Source organism: Musca domestica, unplaced genomic scaffold (genome assembly GCF_030504385.1).
Source record: "Musca domestica strain aabys unplaced genomic scaffold, Musca_domestica.polishedcontigs.V.1.1 4, whole genome shotgun sequence".
NCBI lineage: Eukaryota > Metazoa > Arthropoda > Insecta > Diptera > Muscidae > Musca > Musca domestica.
The window spans coordinates 29,205,179-29,231,096 of NW_026712328.1; the positions used below are offsets into that span (position 1 = coordinate 29,205,179).

Here is a 25,918-nt window from a genome sequence, read left to right on the forward strand (position 1 = left end):
AAATAATTCCAAGCCTATTTTGATGGATTTTCTTTTTTAAGTTCCCCTAATTTGCAATTTCCCCTCGTTTTTCAAGAAACAAACGAACGAGAATTTGGCAATCTCGAGGTGTTGTTGTTATTTTCGAGTACATACTTTGTTGCGATATGAACGAATTCTGGTACTTACTCTCAGCTCTGTTTTTTATTCCAAAATCCACTCATACCCCAATGGCCTCCTCCACTTTCTCTCTTTCTTTCTTGCTTTCTGAAAATAAGAAAATACTCTCACTTTTGTTTTTAGTAATGTGTGCTAAGTATTAGTGTTAGGCTGCTAGTTAGTTAGTTTAGTTAGTGAAGAATATGTGTTGGCTGAGTGTTTGTTATTTGCCTACTTTTAGGCTTAAAGTTGTTGCTTTTTGTTGGTGCTGCTGCTTCAGCTCATTTGCTGTTGTTTGTGTGTGTGTGTGTGAGTGTTTCTGATTTCGTTTGTTGATTTATTCGCTAAGGCCTCTTTCAAGAGGACGCATCATTAAAATAATTCGAATGCAAGAACAGCTAACGGCTCACATGGCGACAACAACAAGAACAAGAACAACAACAACAACGCTGGCAAAATACTCACTCACAATCACAAGCTAAACTTAAGCTTTGAAACTATTGGAATATTATTCACTTACAATTAAAACGTTCAAGCAAGAGGTTCGTTGTTGCTTTTTAACGGCTGATTAGAAAAGTGGTCCGAACGGTGGAATAGTTACAACAACTTAATCTGCAAGAGTTATTTTTGTTCCAAGAAAAAAAAAACAGAAAAAGAATTGGATTCTGAAATTGATAGAACTTGTGGGCGTGGAAAAAATAAAAGGAAAAAAGTGAAACATTCCAAATTAAGAACTGACGTGAAAACTAAAAAAATAATTAAAGTAAAAAACTTGGTGGACTAAAATTTAAATTAAAAAAAAAAATCTTTAAAAACAATTACTTTTGTGAAATAAAAAAAAAATAAATAATTCGGTGACAAAATGCAGCCCCTCAAGCGTTTCACCCAATGCGGCAGCCTGACCATGCTCTTCGGAGTTTTCATCATTCTATTTGGGGTCAGTTCAACAGCCTTAACTACATTTGGAAAATCTAGCAATGTTCCACCACCCACACCAGGACCCGTTGGTAAGTAGAACGCGTTCATGTTTTTTTCACTTTAACTTAGGTTTTTTGGCTTTCTTTTTTGGAAGCACAAAATTAGGCGTTGTTTCCTAACATGACTGGCATACACAAAAATATAACTTTGCAAATTCATGTTGATGAACCCTAGAAAGAGGGATTTCTGCAAAAGAAAAATTAAACTAAAACAACGAACTTATTTCCAACAAGGTTTCATAATATTTGGCAAAGAAAATAAAAATAAAACAAGTAAAAAAGCAGTTAGTTCGGCCGGGTCGAACTTTGAATACCCTCCACCATTTGGAACGAATTAGAAAATTTTCAAAAAATAAAATCCATTAAAAATTCTGTTAAAATCTTTAAAATATCTAATGCCGATATATTACCTTTCAGGGGTTAAAGTGCTCACAAAGAACTCCTTGTGTGGACAATACCATAGGAAAATATGGCTAAAATCATCAAAATACCGAATATCGGAGGTACCGTTATATGGGGGATATACAATATCTTCCGAGGTATAAAGTACCCACAAGGTACTCCTTCTGTGTATATTTTCAGACAATTCCGTTGAAAAATGTGGGTAAAATCATCAAAATACCGAATATCGGTGGTACCGTTATATGGGTGCTATACGATATCGTGGACCGATATTGACCTGCCTGCAGACAAAAGAGGAATCGGTGCAAAATTTTAGCTTCCTATCTTAATTCGTTTAGACTGTAGCGTGATTACAACAGACGGACGGACAGAGCTAAATCGTCTTAGAATTTTACGCTGATCAAGAATATATATACTTTGTTGGGTCTAAAATGATTATTTCGATGAGTTACAAGTGGAATGACGAACTTAATATACCCTCCATACTATGTATGGTGGAGGGTATAAAAATTGGAAAATTAATTTACTACTTTTTTAGTTTTGAGTATTGGCTTAAAGATTTTAATGAAAATCACCAATTATGGATCCGTAATATTTTTTTTTTTGATCCAAGAGAATATTTTTGAAAAATTATCAATGCTATTAAATTCTAAATTGCATACCTGGATCTCAATATCCGTTGTATGAAAATTTGAAACTAAGGAGAAGTAATACGGAATCAAATCAAATTTACACATGCATTGGAAATGAAATTGCCAATATTCAATTAAGTTTATGGATGTAGACATGAGGATAGATAGAAAAAAAAAACAAGAAAAAAAGCAGCAAGTTTGGCCGGGCTAAGCTTAGGGTATTCTCCACCATTTGGAATGATTTTGGCAATTGAAAATACCGAATGTAGCTGTTATATTGGGGTCTCTACGATGTGAACCTAAAAAGGCTTTGTTTGTCATAAGCCATTACAATATTCAAATTCGAAATAAACAGTCAATAATGTAGCTAAAATCATCAAAATACCGTATATAGAGAGGTACCGTTATATCGGAGCTATACGAAGTCCTGGGCCTGCATAGACAATTTTCTGTCACAGGCTGTAGAATCCATTACGAACTTCAAATATGACACCTCAAACAATTTCGGTGAGTATTTTACGTAAAATCGTCAAAATACCGAATATTGGGGCCTATTCGAAGACCTAGGCCTGCATAAAAAATGTTGTGTCACAGACTGTAGTTACCATTACGAACTCTAAATACGTAATTTGAAACTACTCCGGTTAATAATGTAGCTAAAATCATAAAAATTCCGAATATAGGGATGTACCGTTATTTGGGGCTATACGAAGACGTGGACCTGCACACACAATTTTCTGTCTTAGGCTGTAGCATCAATTTCAAGCATCAAATGCCAAATTTGAAACAATTCCGGTGAATATTGTCGCAAAAATCATCAAAATACCGAATATCGGGAGGTACCGTTATATGGGGGCTATATGAAGACGAGGACCTGTACGGACAATTTTCTGTCATAGGCTGTAGTATCCACTACGAACATCAAATACCAAATTTGAAACAAATCTTGTGAAAAAATGTTCATAAAATCATTAAAATAATATATAGGGGCTCTACGAAGACGTGGACCTGCATAGACAATTTTCTGTCGTAGGCCGTAGAATCCATTACGAACTTTAAACACCAAATTTGAAACAATTCCGGTGAATTTTGTCGCAAAAATAATCAAAATATCGAATATCGGGAGGTACCGTTATATGAGGGGCTATACGAAGACGAGGACCTGCACGGACAATTTTCTGGCTTAGACTGTAGTATCCATTATGAACTTCAAATACCAAATTTGAAACAATTCCGGTGAATAATGTCGCTAAAATCATCAAAATACCGAATATCGGGAGGTACCGTTATATGGGGGCTCTACCAAAACTTGGACCTACAATTACCATTTTCAATACCAAAAGTCCTGCAGACATAATACACATTTGACTAAAATTTTATCAACCTACTTCATTTCGTTCGGAAGCTAGAGTGTTTTCCACAGACGGACGGACATCGCTAAATCGGCATAGAATATTATGCTGATCAAGAATATATCTATACTTTGTGGGTTTTTTCACTACTTTTTCAAATATATATATTGCCGAAGACACTATAGCTCTGTTCCAGAACCTGCAAGAATCTACTAGTTTTGTAATTTTTTGTATCATAAATTATATAAATAAAATATCATAAATTTAAAATCGGTAATCGTAGTAAAAAGTTGCACATTCTTGCAGAGCATATACAGCATATACAAAAGGAAACCGTCACACGCTGCCCAAATGTTACTCTGCGGTATTTTTGCCCATTCCCGGCGAACCGCTTGCTTAAGGTGATCGACACTTTGGCATTTTTTAGTGTCAACCTTGCTTTCCAAAATACTCCAGATACAATAGTCGATCGGATTGGTATCTGGAGATTTTGGTGGCCACTGTGCGCTGGAAATGAAGCGTGGCTGAGTGCGATGGTGCTGAGTCCTGTTGCAATGTCCAAAGTCTGCGGACAAAACGTTTGTGTGCGCAAGGCTTTAATACACCCTCCAGAATATTTTTGCGATAACATTCGGTATTTATTCCGATGCCACGATCGATTAATTCGAGCGAAGGGCGAACATCGGCTGTTGTGGCAGCCCACACCTTGTACTTGGGTTCTGGTGTCCAACAGAAGGTGCACATTTTCAGCTGACCTCTTTGGCAAATAAACACGATCATTTTGTTTGTTTACACAGTGCTGGACAACGAATGATTTCTCATCGGAGAAAACCAAATTCGGCAGTTCACCACTTTCGTCCGAGCGAAGCAACTCTTTACCTCTTTTGAGTCTATTTTCTTTCTGTTGCGGTGTAAGTTCTTGCACTTTTTGGAATTTCCAATGGCTTTACCCGAGCCTGAGCTCATTTTCAATATTTGCCGAATGGAATATTGTAATATGTTCAGCTCACGAGCCATTTTCCGGCCACTGCGACGCGGGTTTCGATCATGTCGCTTCTTTACTTTTCGAACCATTTCTGCGGATATTGCTGTTTTCTTCCGTCCATTTCCTTGACGTCGGGCTACGCCCCAGAATCACGGTAACGAGCGATGGTACGAGACACAAACGATTTATTCACATTTCAATGCTGGATTGCTCTAACGATAGCCACTTGTGGTTTTCCCAGCCAAGTATAAAGAAATCGCACTATCTCACTTGAATGCCATCACGAATAACTTTTTTTCTGGAAAATTCTCACCTAAATGCTTTTGCACGCTTGTAAACAATATAATGAGCTATCGCCGGAATAATTTTAACAGCTGTCGGACGAGTGTCTTGGAAATGGCAGCAGTCTGAAGTTGGTTGCAGTTTTTTCATCTCACCTTGTATACATTTTGACAGTGAGATGTTTTCAAATGAATAATTTAGAAAAAATTGTATACGTATGATTTTATGGCTTAACCTTCTTGATTCTACCATGATTAAGTAATGGTCAGCATATATTTTATTCACTTACACGTTCAAATTTCTATCCACGATAATTAAAGCGAGAAAAAAGTACCTCCGTAGCTCCCACATACAGGGTTGCCCATATTCGACGGACCTTTGGGCCCTTTGGACCCATTCCAATCGAAGAGGCAACATTCTTTGCGTCAATTGAATTTTGTGCGGGAACAAATGCAAATCGATGCGAATAATCCGTTGTAAAGTGGACCGAGCCATGCCCAACTGTTGAGAACGGCGTTTTTGGGATGTTCTTGGGGACCTCTCAACACTGGCTCGTACGGCAGCGATATTTTCAGCCGATCGCCTTGGTCGACTTTTATATGGCCTCTTCGGATTAGAAAGAGCCTTACCAGTCGAAAATTTTTCGTATAAACGCTTAATGGTGTTCCTTTTTTTCACAATTGACTTCTTCTGTTGAATTTAAATTTCTACTATTTCAGAGCTCTCGTGTGGCGTGTATTGGTTCATGGTGAAAATCTGCTTGGACTGACGCTTCAAACGCGGTATGTCATTAAGCGACGTGACATCTCTGTCAAAAGTTATGGCGTTGCCAGATGGGTCCGTCGAATATGGGCAACCCTGTACATGTATCATCATCTGATTTCTGATTTACACTACACTTAATTTGTGATATGTTTTCAATGAGTAGAAATTTATTAATATTTAGATCTTTACTGGTCCCCAGCGACACCAGATAAAAGTAATTTCCTGTTTTTTGAAATATTTTTAAATTAGTTATTATCACTTTGTATTCCATGGAAATCCCTACGGAATAAACGGCACATGAACATGAAATAATTGTTTCACATGCCTTCGGATAATTTATGTTTTGTTAGTTTTATTGATAATACATTCATGAAAACAAAACACATTTTGACCGTCAAGTGCAAAGATAATATTTAAAAAAAAAAAAAAACAACAGGAATTTTGCAAAATTTTTGATAATAAATTAACATAAAGTGGATTGTTTTTTTTATTTCAATATAGTGGATAATTTTTATGTTCCGGTACTTTTTTTATCGTAAAACTAGTAAAAAGGAGAAATGTTACATTCACTCTGAGAGAGCATCTTTGCCAAAAACAGTACAGAAAAGGGAAAACTAGTAAAAGTGTCAAAGTTAGGTGGCAACCGCATAAAATCATCATTTCAGCCAATCAGAAGCTGTTAGGCATGCTTTTTTTCTCGGTCAAATTTGTCTAGTAAAGAGTAGTAAGAGAGAATGCAATATTCGTGTGTCCTCTCTTCATTTTGCCGGCAAGTTTTATTGGTTTACGTTTGTTTAGGTAAAAAATTGTGAAACTAGTACAGTTCGGAAACTTCTTAGCCTAGCACAGAAATCGTAGTATAAACAGAATAAAGTTAAGTGTTTTGGAAACTTCCATCTCTGTTATGAACATATGTTTCGATCTGGCAACTAATTCATTTTGAAACAGGTGTTCAAACAAGTAAAAAAGCTGTAAGTTTGACGGGGTCGATCTTTGAATACCCTCCATCATTCAGAACGATTTTGGCAATTATCAAAAAAAAAAAACAAGTAAGCAAAGGCTACAGTCGAGCGGGGCCGACCGTTGAATACCCTACAACACTATAATAAACGATACAGTTTATATAGGCGAGATACTTGAAAGAGTTCCACAAGATATTGTGACAAATATTAAAAGAAAACCATCAGGTTTCGTTCTCTAATTTTCGAATAATAGCAACTTAAACTAATTTGCTCGTTTCCAATTTATTGGTAGATGTTGCACTTAAATGGTCTTCCTAGATCTGGAACCAATATTTCCCAAAGACCAATAATCTCTCAGAAGTGGCAAAAGATTAACATTTATTATTGGTTTTTGACTGAAACGCATCTATATGAGATACAGACATTTGACTATATTCTTCAACGAAATCAGCGCTAACGAAATAGTCAGAAGTGTGTCTTTCCTGCATTTGTGAATTATCCAAAAAGTCACTTGAATGGACATTTTCGTATTTTGTCTACAAAAGTTGGCAAACTATTTCACACATTGAATAATTTTGGGATGGCCATCCAAAACTGCTTGGCTTTTGCAATGTCCGATAACCCCCATTCAAATGTGCGTAAGGATCGGGCGATAATTACGACCTGCTGAAAATTTTGCAGTTTTTTGGTCCATTTAAAACCCTAAATATATGGCGATCATCTCCAAAATGAGTAGGCTTCTATTCTGACCCTCATTATATCTCCATGCAAAATTTCGTAAGGATCGGGCCATAAATGCGATCTGTATATGATATCCTGATATCCTAACTACTAAGTTTTGTTAGCTGTAGAAATATTACCAAATGTTTAATTCAAAATGAAAATATGCCAAAAAATATGATAAATTTGAAAAAATATGAGAAAATTTTACAAAACCAATATTTTCATCTTTAGAGAGATATTTTTATGGAATTTTTTTAGACGTTTTTTCTTTCCTGCCAAGAGGCCATTCTGAATTAATGAGAACTGTCGAAATCAGTTCAGCCGTTCTCGACATATAAGAGATCTTTCAAGCATATCTTCTTTGATAGACATATATATCGCACATATTTTGCTACATATCCGATTTATTGGATGTTAACATCAATGTAAAGATCCGAAGTAACCTTGTCATGGCTTTGTGATTTCGCCGGGATTTAAAATATTCGCGGTTTAATGAAAAATTTTGAATTTTTTCAACACAAAATATATGGTCTATTTTACCCGCTAAATATTATCCGATGACCATCCAATTTGGTAGGCTTCTTCCCCGCCCTAAACTCTAGCTACATGCGAAGTTCCGCGATTGGTCTATAATTGCGACCTGTATAGCTACTGCAAAATCCGACATTTTTTCAGTATTTGGTCCATTTCAACCCCAAAACATTTGGCGATCATCTCCAAAAGAAATAGGCTTCTATTCTGGCCCTAACCCCACCTTCGTGCAAAATTTCGTTAGGATCGGGCCATAATTGCGAACTGTAGAGTGATTACAAATTAACATGGACAGACGGACAGACGGACGGACGGATATACATAGCTAGATCGACTCAGCTCGGCGAGCTAGGAAGATCCATATATACTTTCCTATATGGGAAACCAATATTTCGAGGTGTTACATAAATTCTGGCCCAATCAAACTTATAATACCCCCAACACATAGTGTTGTAGGGTATAAAAATGTTAAAATTTTAAAAATACCGAATGTAGCCGTTATATTAAGGTCTACATGACGACGTGGACCTGCATAGGCAACTTTTGTCATAAACCATTACAATATTCAAACGCGAAACTTGAATAAAAAATCGGTGAATAATATAGCTAAAATCATAAAAAACAAGTAAGTAAAGGCTACAGTCGAGCGGGGCCGACCGATGAATACCCTACAACACTATAATAAACGATACAGTTTATATAGGCGAGATACTCGAAAGAATTCCACAAGATATTGTGACAAATAATAAAAGAAAACCATCAGGTTTCGTTCTCTAATTTTCGAATAATAGCAACTTTAACTAATTTGCTCATTTCCAATTTATTGGAAGATGTTGCACGTAAATGGTCTTCTTAGATCTGGAACCAATATTTCCCAAAGACCTATAATCTCTCAGAAGTGAAAAAGATTAACATTTATTATTGGTTTTTGACTGAATCGCATCTATATGAGATACAGACATTTGACTATATTCTTCAACGAAACCAGCGTTAACGAAATAGTCAGAAGTGCGTCTTTCCTGCATTTGTGAATTCTCCAAAAAGTCTCTGGAATGGACATTTTCGTATTTTGTCTACAAAAGTTGGCAAACTATTTCACACATTGAATATTTTTGGATGGCCATCCAAAACTGAATGGGTTTTGCAATGTCCGGTAACCCCCATTCAAATGTGCGTGAGGATCGGACAATAATTACGACCTCCTGACAATTTTGCAGTTTTTTGGTCCATTTCAACCCCTAAATATATGGCGATCATCTCCAAAAAGAGTAGGATTCTATTCTGACCCTCATCTGATCCCCATGCTAAATTTCGTTAGGATCGGGCCATAAATGCGATCTGTATATGATATCCTGATATCCTAACTACTTAGTTTTGTTAGCTGTAGAAATATTACCAAATGTTTAATTCAAAATGAAAATATGCCAAAAATATGACAAAATTGAAAAAATATGAGAAAATTTTACAAAATCAATATTTTCATCTTTAGAGAGATATTTTTATGCGATTTTTTAGACCTTTTTTTCTTGCCTGCCAAGAGGCCATTCTGAATTAAGGAGAACTGTCGAAATCAGTTCAGCCGTTCTCGACATATAAGAGATCTTTCAAGCATATCTTCTTTGATAAACATATATATCGCCCATATTTTGCTATATATCCGATTTGTTGGATAATAACATCAATGTAAAGGTCAGAAGTAACCTTGTCATGGCTTTGTGATTTCGTTGGGATTTAAAATATTCGCGGTTTAATGAAAAATTTTGAATTTTTTCAACAAAAAAGATATGGTCTATTTTACCCGCTAAATATTATCCGATGACCACCCAAATGGGTAGGCTTCTTGCCAGCCCTAAACTCTAGCTACATGCGAAATTCCGCGTCGATTGGTCTATAATTGCGACCTGTAGAGCAAGTGCAAAATCCGACATTTTTTCAGTATTTGGTCCATTTCAGCCCCTAAACATTTGGCGATCATCACCAAAAGAAATAGGGTTCTATTCTGACCCTAGCCCCACCTCCATTTTAAATTTCGTGAAGATCGGACCATAATTGCGACCTGTAGAGTGATTACAAATTAACATGGACAGACGGACAGACGGACAGACGGACGGACGGACATACATAGCTAGATCGACTCAGCTCGCCGAGATAGGAAGATCCATATATACTTTCCTATGTGGGAAACCAATATTTCGTGGTGTTACATAATTTTTGGCCCAATCAAACTTATAATACCCCCAACACATAGTGTTGTAGGGTATAAAAATCCGTATATAGGGAGGTACCGTTTTATAGGGGGGGGAGACGTGGACTGGCACAGACTATTTTCTGTCGTAGGCTGTAGTACCCATTACGAACTTCATATACCAAATTTGAAACAATTCCGGTAAATAATGTCGCTAAAATCATCAAAATACCAAATATCGGAGGTATCGTTATATGGGGGCTATACGAAGACGTGGACCTGAACAGAAAATTTTCTGTTTCAGGCTGCAGTATCCATTATGAACTTCAAATACCAAATTTGAAACTATTCCGGTGAATAAATTCGCTAAAATCATCAAAATACCGAATATCGGGAGGTACCGTTATATGGGGGCTATACGAAGACGTTGACCAGCACAGACAATTTTCTGTCATAGACTGTAGTATCCATTACGAACTTCAACTTCGACATAGAATTTTATGATGATCGAGAATATATATACTTTGTGGGGTCTAAAATGTATATTTTGCGGTGTTGCAAACGAAATGACAAATTTAATATACCCTCCATACTATGGTGGAGGGTATAAAAAATATATAAAGTATATTCACTTTTTATTGGCATATTTTCATGTGATTTTCTTAGATTTTATCCTTTTCTCTCAGGAGGAGCCATTCCAAATTGGTAAAATTGTCAAAATCCATCCTGCCGTTCTTGAGTTAAAAGTGGTCTAACTAACATCCCCTTCATTGATATATGAGATTGTATATATTTTGCTATATATGCGATATCTTGGATATAAGCATCAATTTAACGGTCAGAAGTGATATTTTCGTGCACTTGTGATTTCGCCAGGCTTAGAAAAATTTTCGCGGTTTAGTTGAAAAATTCGCATTTTTAAAATAAATGTTATGGTCTATTTTATTCGCTAAATATTGTCCGATTACCAAACAAAATGGTAAGCTTCTGACCAGCCCTAAACTCTAGCCTCATGCTAAATTCCGCGTCGATTGGTCTATAATTGCGACCTATAGAGCAACTGCATAATCAGGATTTTTTCTGTTCGCTCAATCTACCAATGTGTGAACATGCCAGGTACAGCTGACCATAACAACACAGGAACATGCCAAGTTTAATCCGCATATACGAAGAGCTTGTCCTTTGCATTTATCAATTGTCATATCAAATACCAAAAGAATCCGATATAATTTGGTAAATTAATTTTTGTACCATATTCCGTCACTCATTACAAATTGCATTTCCATCCGACATACCATATCGCGTTTAGTGCATCAAAAATGTGATATCTGCAGAAAATATATATGGGAGCTATATCCAAACCTGTACCGATTTCAACACATTCCAAATGTTATTGAAATTTAAGATACAGGGTGAGATGAAAAAACTGCAACCAACTGTCATTTCTAAGCCACTCGTCCCACAGCTGTTAAAATTATTCCAGTGACTGCTAATTTTATTGTTTACAAGCGTACAAATATAGCCTCCATATAACGGTACCTCCTGATATTCGGTACCTTGATGATTTTAGCGACATTATTCACCGGAATTGTTTCGAATTTGCTATTTGAAGTTCGTAATGGATACTTCAGCCTAAGACAGAAAAATGTGTGTGCAGGTACACGTCTTCGTATGGTCCCCATATAAGGGTACCTCCCGATATTTGATATTTTGATGATTTTAGTGACATTTTTCACCGGAATTGTTTCAAATTTGGTGTTTAAAGTTCGCAATGAATACTAAATCCTAAGACAGAAAATTGTCTGTGCAGTTCCACGCCTTCGTATAGCCCCCATATAACGGTACCTCCCGTAATCGGTATTTTGATGACCGTAGCTACATTATTTACCGATTTTTTTCTAAGTTTCGCATTTGAATATTGTAATGGCTTATGAAAAAAGTACCTATGCAGGCCAATGTCGTAGTATTGACCCTAATATAACGGCTACATTCGGTATTTCTAAGATTTTAACGGAGTTTATTGTTTATGAGTATTGTCAAATTCGTTCCAAATGGTGGAGGGTATTCAAAGTTCGGCCCGGTCAAACTTACAACTTTTTTACTTGTTTCATATTCAACCGAAAGTTAACTTTTATGATTATTATTGAAGTCATAAATTCCTAAATAGGCATAGTGGTGTAGGGTATCATATAGTCGGCCCCGCCCGACTTTTGAACTTTCCTTAATGGTTTAAGTATACCAAATGATTCCACCAAATCCATGTAATGATTTCAGTGATTGAATTCAATACAAGTCAGTCCAACTACACCCATTAATAATTTTCTATGTTGTTTAAGTTTCATTTTACCCTCGCCCTCGCTTAAACTACAAACAAATATTGAAATATTTGATTTCCTAAACAAACATTGATGGATATCGCATACACATTGTGATATGTTATATCCATACTTGTCATATATCCTATTACTGTTCTAGCCGAGCACTAGGCTTCAGACAGATAGACAGACTAGCTGACTGACTGACTGACAGACAGTGGTAATTGGCATTTGATTTGCTTGATGTGATAATTTGCCGTTTAGCAGCAGCGATTGTTGTGCTCACACCTTCAATTTATTTCACATTATTCCAAAATAAACAAATTAGCGGTTCATGGTGTGGTGTGGTGTGGAGAGCTGAGGTTAGGGAACTCATAAAAATAAACAAAAGAATAAAATGTTATTAGATGTTTAGGATTTTTATACGACGACATACATGCGAGAACATAATATTTCCGGGCATATGTAGTATGGACATACTTCATATCTCATCAGGAAACGATAACTTTGTGTTCAATAATGTAGTTGGGAGTCGGGTATCTAGGGATTTAAATGATTTGACCCAGAAATATTAAACGTGTTTGCTCCATTAACTAGAAAGAGTTGTTAATATGTTCCCACTAACATTATTAATAGGCACCAAATGCTTATCGTGTCAAATTTCACGGCTTAGAAAAGAGGTACCTATCTCCGATTTATGAATATACAATGAATTTCTAAATAAACATTTTGACAATGAGATGTTTTCAAATAAATAATTTTAAAACCAGTAAGGAAAAGTCAACAGTGGGGCAGTGTTGGCTATATAATACCCTACACCGCTCTGCATAACAAAAGAATTTATTTCAAGTAGATAATACCACTTATTAACATTTGGCTTTAAAGCAATTGTAGTTTGCTATAGAGTGCATGATATTACTTGGAGAAGGATTATATTAAACATTTGGAACGAAGTTGGCAATTCCCAAAAACAAAAAATCCGTTAAAAATTCTGTTAAAATCTTAAAAATACCGAATGTAGCTATTATATTAGGGTCTATACGACGACATAAACCTGCGTAGGTAACATTTGTCATAAGCCATTACAATATTCAAAATGCGAAACTTAAAAAAAATCGGTTATAATGCCGATAAAATTAAAATTCCAAATATCGGGAGATATGGGGGCCATGCGAGGACGTGGACCTGCACAGACAATTTTCTGTCTTAGGCTGTAGTATCCATTACGAACTTCAAATACCAAATTTGAAACTATTCCGGTGAATAGTGTCGCTAAAATCATCAAAACACCGTATATCGGGAGGTACCGTTATATCGGGGCTATACCAAAACGTGGACCAATATGGCCAATTTTCAATACCAAAAGTCCTGCAGACATAACATACATTAGAGCAAAATTTTATCAATCTACTTCAATTCGTGATAGACGGACATCGCTAAATCGACATAGAATTTTATGCTGATCAAGAATATTTATACTTTGTGGGGTCTAAAATGTGTATTTCGAGGTGTTACAAACGGAATGACAAATTTAATATACCCTCCATACTATGGTGGAGTGTAGAAATATATATACCGGAGCCGAGTTTCACAAAATGGAAACGTACATCCCGAAATTCACTCCATTTCTTCCAAATTTGATGTACTTGCTTCTAGACTGATGTACCAAAATTCAGGACTTTTGGACTGAAATTGACCATATGGTGCACAAATTAAACGAATTCGGTTGAAGATATATATGGGACTTATATCCAAATCTGAACCGATCTTGATAAAATTTGTTAGAGGTATATCTGGGCTGTACCTGATAACTGGTACCAAATATCATTGTTGTCGAGTGCATGTTACGAATGTGAGGATCAGATGAATGTGAGGATCAGATGAAAAATATATATGGGAGCTATAGCTATATCTGAACCGATTTTCCAATTTAATGTACTTACGTCTAGACTGAATTCGGTCGGATATGCCGAAATTCAGTCCATTTGGGCTGATATTAGCCATTTGGTGCACAATTAACCCGAAATCGGTTGCGGATTTGTATAGGAGCTATATCCAAATCTGAACCTATCTTGATAAAATTTTATACACCTATTTCAGAGCTGTATTTGAGATCTGACACAGAAGATCATTGTTGTGAAATGCATATCACGCTTGTGAGGGAATTTATACCCCAAATCGGATAAAACATACATACAGGGTGAGATGAAAAACTGCAACCAACTTCAGCAAAATCAGCTGAAATGGTTCGAAAGGTAAAGAAGCGACTTGATCGAAGCCCACGTCGCAGTGGCCGAAAATGGCTAGTGAGCTGAACATATCACAATATTCCATTTGGCAAATATTGAAAAATGGGCTCGGGGCGAAGCCATTGAAATTCCAAAAAGTGTAAGAACTTACACCGCAACAGAAAGAAAAGAGACTCAAAAGAGCTCCGATGAGAAAACATTCGTTGTCCAGCAGTTTGTAAACAATCAAAATTATCGTGTTTACTTGCCAAAGAGGTCAGCTAAAAATGTTCACCTTCGGTTGGCCACCATAACTCAAGCGCCGGCCGTGGTGATGGTGGGGACCGCCATAACAGATGGTCGCTCTCCGCTCGTATTAATCGACCGTGGCATCAGAGTAAATGCCGCCACATCAGAGTAAATGCCAGCGCACAATGGCCACCAAAATCTCCAGATACCGATCCGTTGGACTATTACGTCCAGGGTGTTTTGGAAAGCAAGGTTGGCACTAAAAAATACCAATGTGTGATCGACACACAAGCAAGCGCTTCGCCGGGAATGAACCAAAATACCGCAGAGCAACATTCGGGCAGCATGTGACGGTTTCATTGGCCGTTTGAAGGTCATAATTCGTGCCAAAGGTGACCAATTCGAACAAATCTAAACTTATTCTAAAATTTGATGCTAATTCCGAAATTGTTTGCTTTCATTCATTTACACCAAATTTGAGGTACAGGTTTATATTATGAATTCAGTCTTAAATACCAAAATTCAGTCCATTTGGGCTGATATAAGCCATTTGATGCACGATAAACCTGATATCGGATAAAGCTATATACTAATCTGAACCGATCTCGAAAATCATGACAGATGACAGAGGTATTTTCGAGCAATATCTGATGTCCGGTACCAAATATCATTCTTCTGGAGTGTATATTACGCATATGAGAGACCTAAAACCCTACGTCGGATGAAACACATATATGGGAGCCTTAGCTATATCTGAACCGATTTCTCCAAATTTGATTAACTTGCTTCTCCATGATACAAACAAATGCACAAAGACATAATACCCCAAATGGTACTAAATTTGGTACAATTTGTATTTGGGCGAGCAGTAAGGGTAGAATCCTAATATTGGCATTGCTATTTGAGATTAGGTTTGGGAAGCTTTGGAAATCCACACTTGTATGTACTAAATAGTAATAAATAAATAATAAATGTAAAAGAGTGGTGAAATAACGGACTGAACGTTGTGAAATAAGCATCTGATTCATTCTATACTTCATATATTCCAATTTGGAAAGTTCGATGATGCACAATATCGGTCCACTCCTTCTGGTACCTCCCACACAAAAGGTCAAAATTTTCATAGAAAAAAATTTATCTAATAGAACAATAAGAGGATCATCCAATTCAGTTCAAACTTTGGAAATCCAAATATTCGTATCTGTGCTAGATCAGGTGCGAAAATGGGCATTATCGGTCCACTGAATTAAGTACCGGGTCAACATTTTGAATTATAATAATAATAATAATAATAATAATATAATAATATAATAATAATAATAATAATAATAATACTTAATAATAATAATAATAATAATAATACTAATAATAATAATAATAATAATAATAATAATAATAATAATAATAATAATAATAATATAATAATAATAATAATAATAATAATAATAATAATAATAATAATAATAATAATAATAATAATAATATACTAATACTAATAATAATAATAATAATAATAATAATATAATAATAATAATAATAAGAATAATAATAATAATAATAATAATACTAATAATAATAATAATAATAATAATAATAATAATAATAATACTAATAATAATAATAATATAATAATAATAATAATAATAATAATAATAATATAATAATAATAATAATAATAATAATATAATAATAATAATAATAATCATAATAATAATAAAATAATAATAATAATACTAATAATAATAATAATAATAACATACTAATAATAATAATAATAATAATAATAATTAATAATAATAATAATAATAATAATAATAATAATAATAATAATAATAATAATAATAATAATAATAATAATAATAATAATAATAATAATAATAATAATAATAATAATAATAATAATAATAATAATAATAATAATAATAATAATAATAAATAATAATAATAATAATAATAATAATAATAATAATAATAATAATAATAATAATAATAATAATAATAATAATAATAATAATAATAATAATAATAATAATAATAATATAATAATAATAATAATAATAATAATAATAATAATAATAATAATAATAATAATAATAATATAATAATAATAATAATAATAATAATAATAATAATAATAATAATAATAATAATAATAATAATAATAATAATAATAATAATAATAATAATAATAATATAATAATAATAATAATAATAATAATAATATAATAATAATAATAATAATAATAATAATAATAATAATAATAATAATAATAATACTAAGTAATAATAATAATAATAATAATAATAGTAATAATACTAATAATACTAATAATAATAATATAATAATAATATAATAATAATAATAATATAATAATAATAATAATAATAATAATAATAATAATAATAATAATAATAATAATAATAATAATAATAATAATAATAATAAATAATAATTAATCATAGCTAATAATAATAATAATAATAATAATAATTAATACTAATAATCATAATAATAATAATAAATAATACTAATAATATATAATAAATAATAAAATAATAATAATAATAATAATAATATAATAATAATAATAATAATAATATATAATAATATAATAATAATATAATAATAATAATAATAATAATACTAGTAATAATAATAATAATAATAATATATCTCTTACAAAATGTAAAATAAGTATCAGATTCATTCTAAACTTCACCACATTCCAATTTGGACGGGTGGTAACCCAATAAGGAGGTAATAAGGAATTATGATATGTTCTGGGTGGGTGATCTGAGAATAATTGGGAAAACTAATTGATCAATGTCCAATTCGTATAAGATAGGATATTTGAACTACGTGTGGAACAACGAGTCGAAGATCCTGTGTGTTAAAGCTGTCTTAGTAACGTGTCAGCGTCGTAGGACGGAAGGGTTATTATGCTCATATTTTACAAATTTAATAGGGATAAAGTCTTGTGTTTTTAATTACATTTAAGGTTATAAAACTCGACCTAGTCGTAGCTTAAACTTGAGGATTCTAAAAACTCTTCAATTTACTCTATTTGTCCCACCCCCAAAATGATCCTCACAGAATAAACCTCGATATTACCATTTCTAAAAAAAATATTCCCAAACCCACTATTTTACATCAACTGTTGCCGTTCATTCACACTCAATATATGCAATTTGGAATGCTCCAATTTATCTTTTTGTATCACATCAACAGCTTTGTAAGCTTTGAGATTTTCATGTATCAATCATTATCATCACATTCTTTTGATTTTTTTTTCTAATATCAAATTTAATTTTTTTCTTCATTTCAGTTAAGGGCCGCGAATGTACCACACACGAAGAATGTGCCGCGATAGAAAACTCAAGTTGTGTTCGAGATCCGGATGACTATAAAATGCGTTGTTTATGCGGCAATGATAATCCACCCAACAATGGCTTGTGTCCGGACGTTGTAAAAGGTAATTACTCATCTAACTGTAGTTATGTAAATATTTTAGACAAAAAAATCACATATTTTCGTGTTGCTGTTGTTTCTATGTGAACTAAAAAACGATGTTGTCCTTGGCATATTTAAACATTTGAAAATATTTTTAATGATGCCATGTTGTATTTGCTGTGCACTTCAATTAGGTGATGTTGTTCTTTAACTAAAAACGTAAATGTTGGGAGAGAAAATGTTAGCTAGATTTTTGTAGTTGGAAATAATTAGATGACATATGTGACAGGATACTTCTAAAATTAGAATATTATTTGTTTATCATAAAAAAAGTAAGAACAAGAATGTTATTTGTTTTTGTTTTTAGCCGAAAATATCAGATGCATAATAATGGGTTCAACATTACGTAAATTGCAACTAAAATTCTGGATGTTCTGGAAAGTGAGTCAAACTACAAAGAAACAAATATGCAGAAATAAACATACGAGTCATGACCAACTTCGCATATTGGTTTTCGATACTTTTGGTAATTAATTTTGATATTCGGAGAATTATTAGAAAATTGTATATTATGAATGAAACTTTCTGAATTTCAGATGGGATTTCTGAATCCTAAGTGAAATATTTTATGTGTTTTCTGAATAAAAAATAAGGAAAATCCGAACTTCAAATAAAATTCTGTTTTCAAAATTTTTTCTAAATTTTCCAAACAATATTTGTTTGTCCCAAGGACGAACCCTATTGAAATTGATGAGAATCGGTTCAAATTTAGATATAGCTCCCATATATATCTTTAACCGATTTCAGATCAATTGTGCACCATATGGCCAATATCAGTCCAAATGACCTAATTCAGTCTAGAACCAAATACATCAAATTTATTTGTTTCATCCGATGGTGGTTAAGTTCCTCACTTTCGTAATATGTATATATAATATATATATCTCATGGAGCTCAGGAATACCTTTGCCAAATTTCATGGAGATCGGTTCAGATTTGGATACAGCTCCTATATATCTTTTTCCGATTGCAGGTCTATTGTACACCAAATGGATAATATTAGCCCAAATGGACTAAATTTTCGCAATTTCCCGGTCGAATTCAGCCTAAAAATAAGTACTTCCGATTTGGAGAAAATCGGTTTAGATATAACAATAGCTCGCATATACAATTCATTCGATTTCGGTTTTAAGTCCCTCACATGGGTAATATGCACTCCACTCAAGAATAATATTTGGTGCCAGATAACTAATAGAGCTCAAAAATACTTTTGTCAAGTTTTATCGACATCGGATCTGATTGGGGTATAGCTTCCATATATATTTTTATCCGATAGCAGGTTTATTTTTCACAAATTGGCTAATATCAGCCCAAATGGACTGAATTATGTAAATTCCGACTGAATTCACCCGACTGAATACAGCTCAGAAATAAGTGTTTAAAATGTTGTCTAGATCTGTTCAAATTTGGATATAGCTCATTATCCCAGGTTTTTGGACGGAATTCAGACCACAAGCAAGTGCAAAAAAATTTGGTGAAAATCGGTTCAGATATAGTTATATATGTTTCATCCGATTTGTTGTTAAAGTCTCTCAAATGCGTAATATGCACTCCACAACATTGATATTTGATACCGGGCATCAGATACTGCTCGAAAATACCTCTGCCAATTTATATGCCGATGCGTCGTCTGCAAAAATATAAGGCTTCTATTCTGACTATAATTCTATGCAAAATTTCGAGAGGATCGGACCATATTGCGACCAGTAAAGTGATTGCAAATTAACATGCATGTGGCGATCGACCTACCAAATGGTGAATTTGGTTTTTATTTAGATTTTTCTTAGGGTTACAACTTGGTTGCGAGTAGGAATGTTCTGATCACTTGGTGTCCACTGCATGATGTACCTTCCCACAAAGGATCTTAGTGACATTCGAAAGGTTTGATAATGACATTTAAACCGAATAGACGAGCTTTTACTTAGAAATATCCCTGAAGATGATTTCCGGAGGAAATCGAAATATTGGATAAATAACAAGTTAAAAATCAGTTCGGCCCGGCCGAACTTTGAATACCCTCCACCATTTGAACGAATTTGGAAAATTTCAAAAAAATAAAACCCCTTAAAATTCTGTTAAAATCTTTAAACTACCGAATATAGCCGTTATATTGGGGTCTATACGACGTCCAAAGCCATTATCATATTCAAATTCGAAACTTGAAATAAACGGTGCATAAAGTAGCTAAAATCATTAAAATACCGTACATAGGGAGGTATCGTTACATCGGAGCTATACGAAGACCTGGACTTGCATAGACAATTTTCTATTACAGCCTGTAGCATCCATTACGAACTTCAAATATGACAACTCAAACAATTGCGGTGAGTATTGTACCTAAAATCGTCAAAATACCGAATATAGGAAGGTACTGATATATGGGGCCTATACGAAGACCTGGGCCTGCATAGACCACTTTCTGTCCATTACGAACTTCAAATACTAAATTTGAAACAATTCCGGTGAATTATGTCGCTAAAATCATCAAAATACCGAATATCGGGAGGTACCGTTATATGGGGGCTATACGAAGACTTGGACCTGCATGCAAAATTTTTTGTCATAGGCTGTAGTACTAATTACGACCTTCAAATACCAAATTTGAAACAATTCCCGTGAATAATGTCGCTAAAATCATCAAAATACCGAAAAGGGGAAGTACCGTTAATTGGGGGCTATACGAAGATGTGGACCTGCACAGCCAATTTCCTGTCTAAGGCTGGAACTTCAAATACCAAATTTGAAACAATTTCAGTGAATAATGTCGCTAAAATAATAATAAAATGCTGAAAATGGGGTTGTTCTGTTATATGGGGTTATAAGAAGACGTGGACCTGCACGGACAATCTTCTGTCATAGGCTGTAGTATCCATTAAAAATTTCAAATACAAACTTTGAAACAATTTCCGTGAATAATGACGTTAATATCATCAAAATATCGAATATCGGGAGGTACCGTTATATGGGGGCTATACGAAGACGTGGACCTGTACAGCCACTTTTCTGTCATAGACTGAAGTATCCATTACGAACTTCAAATACCAAATCTGAAATAATTACGGTGAATAATGTCGCTAAAATCATCAAAATACCGAATATCGGGAGGATCCGTTATATGGGGGCTATGCGAAGACTTGGACATGCAAGCAAAATTTTTTGTCATAGGCTGTAGTACCAATTACGACCTTCAAATACCAAATTTGAAACAATTTCCGTAAATAATGTCGTTAAAATCTTCAAAATCCCGAATATCGGGAGGTACGGTTATATGGGGGCTATACGACGACGTGGACCTTCACAGCCACTTTTCTGTCTTAGGCTGTAGTATCCATTGTGATATCTTGAACCTATATAGAAATTTCCCTTCCAGGGAGTAAATTGCTTGAAATGAACTTCTAGTATGAATACCGAATATCGGGGGTACCGTTGTAAGGGAGCTACACGATATCGTGGACCTATATAAACAATTGTCTTCCACAGAGTAAAGTACTCAGAAAGAACTCCTTGTGTGGATTTCCAGACAATAATAAAAAATCTTCAAAATAACGAATATTGGGGGGTACAGTTGTATGCGGGCTATACGATATCGTGTACCGATATATCCCATCTTCGAACTTGACCTGCCTGCAGACATAAGACTGATCTGTGCAAAATTTTAGCTTCCTATCTTTATTCGTTTTGACTCTAGCGTGATTATAACAGACGAACGAACGGACAGGTCTAAATCGTCTTAGAATTTTACGCTGCTCAAGATGAGTTACAAACGGAATGACGAACTTAATATACCCTCCATACTATGTATGGTGAAGGGTGTAAAATGTGCGGGAAGAAGAAAAATAATCTTAAACCTTTCTCGTTCAGTTCTTTGGTAATGCTTCTCAGATGTGTTAGCCTCTGTATTATCATATGCATATTTTCCTAGATCAAGTCTCATGAAAGTTTCTGCTCCTCAAGTAATTTCCACGGTTCAAGAAAGGTCAGAGAAATCTTGCAATATTCCGACTTTGAATCTGCACCTCTCCTAATATTATTGTCACATCTTTGCAAACTGCAGTGAGAACATTGCTCCAACGGTGAGCCTTATTTACAATTGATAAGAGCCAACAAAATAATTTAAATTTATCTATAAATGTCCGAAGTTAGGTGAAGCCCCCCCCTGCACAACTTTTTGGTAGTTTACAGATTTCAATCTCACTTTTCTCCAGAAATTGACATATTGGCTTCTAATTTACAGCTTGAGTGAAACCATTACACTCATCCTTGTAATGGCACTACAACTTTAAGACCTTGTTGACCACCAACAAAGAGGGAGTGCGTGTTAACTCTGTTTAACTCATTGTTCTTTCTTCGCAATGCAGAACCGAGAAAGAAAAACGAATCCGCAAGACGTCTGTCGCTCAATGCAAGGCGAAACAAAACCTTCACCTTAACATAGCCTTAACTTCATCTCACATTGCCAAAGTAATAAAAGAATAATTATGGAAACTAATAAAGGAAAAGGTCGTAAAGAAGTTCTGAAAAAACAACAACAACAACAACTGTGACAGCATGTAACACAAAGAAAATCAAAGAAATGCGAATATTAAAAATTTCGATTTGAATTCAATTTTTCTTTAATTCTCCTTTTTATTATTTTTCTTCCTTTTTTCGCCAGGTCTACGTCATCGATGCAGCGGCAACTATGAGTGTGAGGATGGCCTTATCTGTACCTATGAGAACACGAATCGTACCATTGGCGTTGCCAAGTTTATGTCGTCGAAAACCAAATTGTGTTTGTGTGACAATGAGCGAGGCTATTTTGAGGATGTACATCGTGATATCTGCAGTGGTGGTAAGTGGATGGGTCCCTAAATGTCTCTGTGTGTGTGTGTGACACAGCTAAATATTTAAGAATATATTATTGTAATTTAACACGAACTAAAAAAAAATCATACATACTTACATATATACATACTGTAATAAGTATATGTATACATATACAGGTTGAGATGAAAAAACTGCAACCAAATTCAGACTGCTATCATTTCTAAGCCACTCGTCCGATAGCTTTTAAAATTATTCCAGTAACAGTTCATTACATCGTTTACAAGCGTACAAAAGCATTTTGGTTAGAATTTTCCAGAAAAAAAGTTATTCGTGATGGATTTCAAGCGCAATTTCTTTATGTTTGGCTGGAAAACGAAAAATGGCTATCGTTAGAGCACTCCAGCATTTAAATGTGAATAAATCTTTTGTGTTTCGTACCATCGCTCGTTACCGTGGTACTGGTAGCGTAGCCCAACATCAAGGAAGTGGACGGAAGAAAACAGCAACAACAGCCGAAATGGTTCGAAAAGTAAAGAAGCGATTTGATCGAAACCCGCGTCGCAGTGGCCGAAAATGGCTCTTGAGCTGAACATATCGCAATATTCCATTCGGCAAATATTAAAAAATAAGCTCGGGGTAAAGCCATTGAAATTCCCAAAAGTGCAACAACTTACACCGCAACAGAAAGAGAATAGACTCAAAAGAGCTAAAGAGTTGCTTCGCTTGGCCGAAAGTGGTGAACTGCCGAATTTGTTTTTCTCCGATGAGAAAAAATTTGTTGTCCAGCAAACAAAATGATCGTGTTTACTTGCCAATGAGGTCAGCTGAAAATGTGCACCTTCGGTTGGCCACCAGAACTCAAGCGCCGGCTATGGTGATGGTGTGGGCCTCCATAACAGCCGATTGTCGCTCTCCGCTCGACCGTGGCATCAGAATAAATGCCGAATATTATCGAGAAAATGTTCTGGAGGGCCTTGGGCACGCAAAACATTTGGCCGCAGACCTTGGACATTCCAACAGGACTCAGCACCATCGAACTCAGCACGCGCCATCCAAGAATGGTTACAAAATGAGGTTCCTTGCTTCATTTCTAGGGCACAATGGCCACCAAAATCTATGGATACCAATCCGCTGGACTATGGTGTCTGGAGTATTTTGGAATGCAGGGTTGACACTAAAAAATACTAAAGTGTCGATCCCCACAAGCAATCGCTTCGCCGGGAATGGGCTATGAAGTTTTTATTGGCTGTTTGAAGGCCATAATTCGTGCCAAAGGTGACCAATTCGAACAAATCTAAACTTATTCTAAAATTTGATACTATTTCCGATATTTTAAAAAAAAAAAACATGTAAAAACAAGTTAAAAAGCAGTAAGTTCGGGCGGGCCGAACTTTGAATACCCTCCACCATTTGGAAGGAATTTGGAAATTTTCGAAAAATAAAGACCTTAAAAAATTCTGTTAATATTTTAAAAATACCGAATATCGCCGTTATATTGGGGTCTATACGACATGGACCTACATAGGCATTGTTTGTCATAAGCCATTACAATATTTAAATTCGAAACTTGAAATAAATGGTGAATAATGTAGCTAAAATCATCAAAATATCGTATATAGGGAGGTATCGTTATATCGGAGCTGTGCGAAGACCTGGACCAGCATAGAAAATTTTCTGTCACAGGCTATGGCATCCATTACGAACGTCAAATACGACATCTCAAAAAATTTCGGTGGGTATTGTACCTACTGAATATAGGGATATATGATATATGGAGCCTATACAAGGACCTTTACCTGCATAGACAATTTTCTGTCACAGACTGTAGTTCCCATTACGAACTCTAAATATGTAATTTGAAACAATTCCGTTAAATAATGACGCTAAAACCATCAAAATACCGAATATTGGGAGGCACCGTTATATGAGTGCAATACGAAGACGTGGACCTGCACAGACAATTTTCTGCCTTAGGCTGTAGTATTAATTTCGAACTTCAAATACCAAATTTGAAACAATTCCGATGAATAATGTAGCTAAGATCATCAAAATACCGAATATCGGGAGGTACCGTTATATGGGGGTTATACGAAGACGTGGACCTGCACAGACAATTTTCTGTCATAGGCTGTAGTATCAATCTCGAACTTCAAATACCAAAGTTGAAACAATTCCGGTAAATAATGTCGCTAAAATCATCAAAATACCGAATATCGGGAGGTACTTATATATGGGGGCTATATGAAAACGTGGACCTACATGACCCATTTACGAACTTAACCTGCCTACAGGAAAAATAAGTACGTGTGCAAAAATTTAGCCTTCTATCTCAATTCGTTCGAAAGATAGCGTGATTACAACAGACAGACAGACAGACGGACACGGCTAAATCGACTTAGAATTTTACGCTGATCAAGAATATATTTACTTTGTTGGGTCTGACATGAGTATTTCGATGAGTTACAAACGGAATGACAAAGTTAATATACCCTCCATAGTATGGTGGAGGGTATAATAATGGCGTTTGACTTTGTTTCAGTTTTTTTTATTTCACCCTGTATAAGTAGACATACCCATTTTTAATATTCACACGTGAGACGTGTGCCCATTAGGTTCCCGTCCATAAAAAAATATATGCATAAATAATATTATTCGCACATTTTATTTTTACTCACTAATTTCCATTGCTTCCGTTTCAGCCGTCATGCAGGCCCTCGGTGACTTGGTGTTATCAATGCTGACATCCCTATTACCGCCCATTGTGTATTCCTGCTTAAAGAATCACTTCTAAAAATAGTAGAATATTGAAACAACAACAACAACAGCAACAAAAGACATCACAGCATTTTTTTGGAAGGAAAACAAAAACAAAAAC

The 25,918-nt window shown here is 34.6% G+C and overlaps 1 protein-coding gene across 1 annotated transcript; it reads left to right on the forward strand.

The window, feature by feature from the left end:
* Positions 1–648: 648 nt before the first annotated feature.
* LOC101890453 (uncharacterized) lies at positions 649–25,918 on the forward strand. The gene is made up of 4 exons (XM_059126550.1): positions 649–1,145; positions 18,053–18,199; positions 22,892–23,068; positions 25,743–25,918. The coding sequence occupies exons 1-4, from the start codon at positions 1,001–1,003 to the stop codon at positions 25,832–25,834; spliced, it is 561 nt and encodes a 186-aa protein (XP_058982533.1). The 5' UTR covers positions 649–1,000; the 3' UTR covers positions 25,835–25,918.